The sequence below is a fragment of the Epinephelus fuscoguttatus genome, linkage group LG3, assembly GCF_011397635.1.
Source record: "Epinephelus fuscoguttatus linkage group LG3, E.fuscoguttatus.final_Chr_v1".
Classification (NCBI taxonomy): Eukaryota; Metazoa; Chordata; class Actinopteri; order Perciformes; family Serranidae; genus Epinephelus; species Epinephelus fuscoguttatus.
Window position 1 is genome coordinate 38,772,612 of NC_064754.1, and position 6,000 is coordinate 38,778,611.

General features: G+C 43.3%; 1 protein-coding gene across 4 annotated transcripts in view; it reads left to right on the forward strand.

Moving 5' to 3' along the window:
- LOC125885580 (activating transcription factor 7 interacting protein) overlaps positions 1-5,386 on the forward strand; it is a 37,007-nt gene extending 31,621 nt beyond the window's left edge. For all 4 annotated transcript variants that reach the window (XM_049571235.1, XM_049571234.1, XM_049571232.1 and 1 more), the window contains 6 exons: positions 67-131; positions 2,147-2,812; positions 3,098-3,199; positions 3,318-3,395; positions 4,005-4,087; positions 4,470-5,386. In XM_049571235.1, the coding sequence (XP_049427192.1) occupies positions 67-131; positions 2,147-2,812; positions 3,098-3,199; positions 3,318-3,395; positions 4,005-4,087; positions 4,470-4,928 (1,453 nt within the window). In that variant the 3' untranslated portion in view covers positions 4,929-5,386. The remainder of the gene's footprint in view (positions 1-66; positions 132-2,146; positions 2,813-3,097; positions 3,200-3,317; positions 3,396-4,004; positions 4,088-4,469) is intronic.
- The last annotated feature ends 614 nt before the right edge of the window (positions 5,387-6,000 follow it).

Consider the following 6,000-nt stretch of genomic DNA (forward strand, 5'->3'; position numbering starts at 1 on the left):
TCACATTCAGTCGTCCTCCATTTGTGGACATAAACAGCTCTAAGCATAAGAAATCTTTCTAAACAGGCCAGTCCGTACTTCCATGGAGGTAAAGCAGATTCCAACAACTGTTTCTCCGTCCAGCACAGTTGGTGAGTAGCAGGTTTTCCTTTATGCTGGATGTTGTGTTGGTCTCTTACCTTAAATAGAATAACCCGAGGCACGATGGTTGTGGGTTTTGAATCTTGGTCCTGTTTCTTTTCATATGGAGTTTGCATGTTCTCCCTGTGTTCATGTGATTCTGTCTGAATGATGTAGTTTCCCCCAACAGTGCAAAGAAATTTCTTAAAAGACCAAAACCAACAATGAACTGATCCAACTAACAAGTATTGCTTGTGTAGCCAAACATGGAGGGACATGTTCCTTCATTACCTTTAACATCAGTGCTGCAGTTTAGTTTGAGTTAATTCAATATTTGTGTCCTGCTGCAGTTAATTCTCACTTAACATACAGAATCTGTGGCTAAAATTAAACCCTATCAGTTTACTATTGTTTGAGTAATGTTTCCAAAAACAACAGTGCCCAGCTGTCATAGGAAATTGTTTTGCCTTTAAAAAAAATTAAAGTGTACATTTGTGACACGGTTTATAAAAGTTGTTTTCAATAGGAACGAGAGGCACAGAGCTCAGTGTTTCCCATAGATTGATTTGGCTCGTCCACCAGTTACTAATTTTATTCCTGTCTTTTTTGTTCTTTTTACAGTGGCTAAAATCTTATTTCATCGTAGAGCTGCATGCAGCACATTGATTCGCTTAGCCCCTCTTTTCATTGTTTCAGCTCTCTCTCCTACTTTCATCATCAGACCACAAATCAAATGAGCCGAGAATTAGCTAGCTAACCAACACACAGTCCCAGACAGACCTTTAGTTAGCAGCTGTGGCAACTCAATTTCAGCCAGTGCAAACCCCAATGCCATGGGTCACAGCACCAGTGCTTGGTCTAACCTGTGTAACAGCAGCAACAGAAAGTTTGCTAATCCTTGTTGGTTTTGGTCTGGGATTTATTGACAATGATGGACATAAAATCTGCCAACCTTATCCTCTAAGTGTCTTGTAGCGTTTGCATGCGTGGGAGTGAATTTGTTTGCATACCAGGATAGGTTTTACCTGCCATGACTGTTGCAAGCAATAAATAATGGATACTTATAATGATGACTAATCTGCTCCTTTTTTCTGCACCCATTAGCAGGCTTTAAAGGGTAACTGCAGTATTATTCAACCTGGACCCTGTTTTCCCAGTATTAAGTGAGAGGGCTGCAGCCAAATGTAAACACTGAGGGTATGTGCGCTCTGGTAATTTATGTTGAAAGAAAGGTGCTTGTTTTTGCCACTGACAGGCTTAGATTATTATCTAAGAGTCTGACAACACCGTGGAAAGGATCCATACAGAGATAGACTTTTTTGTGAGAGATAAAGATCGTTTTTGTTTAGCCAGACACAGCCGAGAAATCACCATAACCAACCTGCCAGATGCCATTAAAATAAACAGTAATTTTGTCATAATGAAACGCATTTCATTCAAAGTTGATGGAACCAAATAAACCTCTCAAAAAACGTCTTTGTTTGTCTTTACACTGTTTCAAAAATGATCATCTCTGGTTTGATTTAAAAATAAACCCTTAACGGTGTCTCTATACATGCTAAAATTACAGCTTGTTTAACTGGAGTCTGGTGGATTTGGTGATAGTGATTGAGGGGCTGTATCTGGTTAAACAAAATGGATCTAAATCTTCAATAAGAAAGTCTATCCCAGTAGGATCCTTTTCATAATGTTGTCAGGCACTTAGTATACTTATCTGAGCCTGTCGGATTGGTATATGACAGGCTTTATATTGGACGTAAATTTAAGGTGCGGACATGCCCCTGAGTGGTTGCATTGCAGCCTATTTTGGAGCACCGGTCTCGCTCAGTTCTAGACTTCAGAAATAGTTGTTCCCATTTGTCACTTAGACACAAAAACTTTGGAAAACAGGTCCAGGTCAAAAAATATTGAAGTTACCTCTAAGCAGTGAGGAGCAGATGAGGAGCACAGACTGCAGTTCATTTTAAAATCTCCGTAAAACTTCCTGTGACATTCTGAAACAAGCCATTTTTCTTATTTTCCTCAGCAAATCCAGCCCCACTAGCCCCACCAGCTTCTGCCACAGGTCCAGTCCATACATCCACCTCCACTGCCATGGTCTCACAGGCCCCCATCCTCCAGCTGATCACCTCCACCTCTAATGCTGGCAATACCTTGGCCACTGGCATCACCACTCAGAGCCCCACAGGCACCCTGCTGCTAAAGACAGCCTCCGGGAGCAGCATGGTGGCTGCGGGCCAGCCGCTGCTTATCCAGCTGCCTTTATCAATGGCTAATGGCCAGCCAGGCACGCTGGTCAACATCCCTGTCTCCTCTTTGCCTGCAGCCAGCTCACTCAGCAAGGCCAAAACCACTGCTTCCACCACTACTTTTATACTCAAGCCTGCTCCCGTTACTACCACTTCATCAGCCTCTACCCCAGCTGTTGCCACTGCCCCAGCACTCCAGGCCTCCCCTGGCCAGATGTCCTCTGCCCAGATCTCTCTTGCCCGTGCTGTGTACCAGGGTGGCGCTGGGGCGATAACCACACCCAATGCAGGGGTATCCGTGACCACAGCCAGGACACCGGCTCAGTCTGTGTCTGTAGCAGGAGCTATGTCTTCAGCCTCTTCACCTGCAACCTCTGGGCCGGCAGCAACAGGTTCCACCGCTCCAGGACCGCCTCAAGGGACGTCTCTGACATCAAAGACAGGTGGGGGTCTACTTTGCTTGGCATGGCTGTTGTCTTTAGCAGTCAGCATCTCGTAAAACTGAAGTCGTCAGTCATTCAGCTAGTCCCAAACATGTCTGATTGGGAAGTTAAGATTTAACACTTGGCTTTCCTTGGTTTATATGAGGTGTATTATTATCACCGGTAAATTGTGTTGCCTGATACATCATCTTCGCCTTGGCCAAAATAACAGTGTGGTGTTGCTGGCTTTTTCTTTTCTTGAAGTTATCTCAACTTTTATCTTTTTTTCTCCTCTCTTTTTTTCAGATAACCAAGCTACAGGATCCACTCCATCCAAAGCAGTTGCTCCAGCGGCACGACCCAAAGGCTCTGTCATCGATCTCACAGAGGATGATGATGATGTACAAGGTAAGGTTAAAAGACACCTCCCTCCCCCATACAGTAAAACTGATTTTTATACCTGACTATGCTCTGTAATGAAAAGTGGCTGTTTGTCTAATTATTTTGTATTTCCTGTTATATCCAGTGACAGGTGTGAAGAATGCCACTGTTGCAGCTCCCTCACCCACCCAGCGTACTAACCCGGTCACCAGCATTCCCAACAGTAAGTCCACCACATTGTATTGAGGGAATGAAAGAGTTATTTTATTTATTTTTTAAGATATTTTTTGGGGCTTTTTAGCCTTTAATGTATAGGACAGACAAGCGTGAAGGGGGGAGAGAGAGGGGGAGTGACATGCAGCAAAGGGCCACAGGCTGGAGTTGAACCCGGGCCACTGCGGCAACAGCCTTGTACATGGGGCGCCTGCTCTACCACTAAGCCACCGGCACCCCATGAAAGAGTTATTTTGGCAGTTGGGAGAAATTTTCCTCAAGGGCTTTCCACCAGAAGGGGATCTCTTGGTTAAGGTTAGGAAAAAAGTATACAATTATAGATTTCTGTCAGAAAAGGCATTCTGGGAGAAAGCCTACAAGGAAAACCTCTCCTATGTGTATTATTTTGTGCCTGCATGTGATAATGTTACAAACACTTAAATCATGGCTCTAACCTTAATGCTGGCTATTCGGCACAATGATGATGATGATGATGATGATGATGTATTTAAAATTTATATAAATTAAAAAAAACGTAATTAAAGTGATTAAGTGTATATATTTGGTGTTTTACATGTAAATTATACATCTGTAATTTTTTCGTGTGCTCTGCCCTCAGGTGCAGGAGCAAGGTCGTCCCCGCAAAGCAATCTGAACTCTCCCAGCAATCCTCAGTTGACAGTCCACCACCGCCCCCCACTGGTGAGGATTTCTAACTGCATTTTACATGTTTTGCTCAAATGTAGTTGTCCAATTCTATGACTTGTATATCAATTCTTTGGTAACTGTTGCACATGTTATGAAATGTGAAATCTACGGATCCTGACAGGTAGCATTTAAGGGTACTGGTAGACCAATTTAAAACACATTTCTGACTGTAAAAGCTTCATCTGACAGCTGTTTGGAAGTTGAGAATTTATTTATCTCAGCATATGAGAAACTGTCCCCATCACCTCTCTAGACCCACTTTCTATATGAGTGATTTCTGGGTACTTTTTATATTAATCAAGAATTAGTGGTCATAATCATGTCTAACCTGTTTTGCTAGAGGAACAATTCATGACAATAATTTTCTCTTTTTCAGGACTCTCCAATGAAATCCCGCACTGTAACCACTAGTACACCAACCCGGGGCTCAAGCACGGCACTGCCACCTCTCCCTGCTGCACCTGCACCTCCACGCTTACCCCCAGAGGCTGAGAGGACCTCACCTCCTCAGCAACCTCAACTGAAGCTAGTGCCAAGCCAGACCGGTATAGTGCTGTCCTGGTGTGTGGCAGAAACTGATCGGACCTGTGCAGCTGTAGACAGCTATCACCTCTATGCCTTCCATCAAGACAACTCGAACAGCAATGCAGCACAGCAGCATTGGAAGAAGATTGGGGAGGTGAAGGCCCTTCCTCTGCCTATGGCCTGTACACTGACCCAGTTCCAGCCTGGCTCCACTTATCATTTTGCTGTCCGAGCCAAAGACATCTATGGGCGCTTTGGCTCCTTCTGTGAACCTCAGTGCACAAATGTCACCAGTTCCAGCTCTAGCTGAACACTTAAGGAATGGAAACCTTTTTTTTTGCATTTAAAAGTCCTTGACTTCCTTTACTTCTTTTTGTGTTAGGAACTCAAATATCGTGCATTGAACACATACAGTATCTGTAAATATCTCTCTACATAACAACTGGACTTCTGACTGACTTGGAGAACTGAAGCGGCAAACAGTTGGCTTTGTCTGGTTAATGTATGTAATGTATTTTCTGTGACTCAAGCTGTTCTATATAATTCAATGACATTGCCCCCCCTACCAAGTCAGATATTTATGTTGTTGTGTCCTGTTACCCTGATTCGGACGTCGTTTGCTTTACTTGAGAATAGGTGACAGGACTGTTCGTGTAAACACAGAATTGCACAGAAATGTATAAATGTGTGGTAGAAACTGAATGATAACTTTTGTAAGTTTTGTCTGGCGACCAGACTTTGACAAATACAATAAAAGGTTTTATTAAAGTCTAGGCTCACTAATTTTGTAACTAATTTCATCTTGCGTTTCTTTGGTTCATTGTACTGATCTTTATTCGAGCTGTCCCTCAGTCGTTTGCCCCGCTTCCCACATATTTTTAGCAAGCCCTTAATGGTCTGGCTCCATCTTACATTGCAGACCTTCATTCATTTGGTTCAATTCCACCTTGAATGTAAGTGCCTCACAGAGATATTGCCACCTTGGTAACAGGATACAAAGATGTCTGTGACATAAGTCTCGTGTTTTACCAGTTCCAAACGGATATACAGCGCTGTGCACAGAAGAAACCAAGACTTTTTATTTCTCTTGCATGGTGATCTACATAATTGGGCTAATCTGTTGCAGCTTTGTTTTCCTTGGGAATCTCACAGCTGCTCTATGTAGTATCTGGCAGCCAATGATGAACCACAGGACTGCCAACATTAGTAGTTACAATTCGAGTTCCCTGTGAAGGCGTAGACCTCTAGTGGTGCTAGGAAGCTGTTTTCTTATGAGTGGAACCTCGTTTGTTTATCTCGTGCAATTGCACATACATGCGGTTGACATGACACACAGTCCTAACAATGGTGTACCAATTCTGTTGAAATGGAACAGTTGGCAG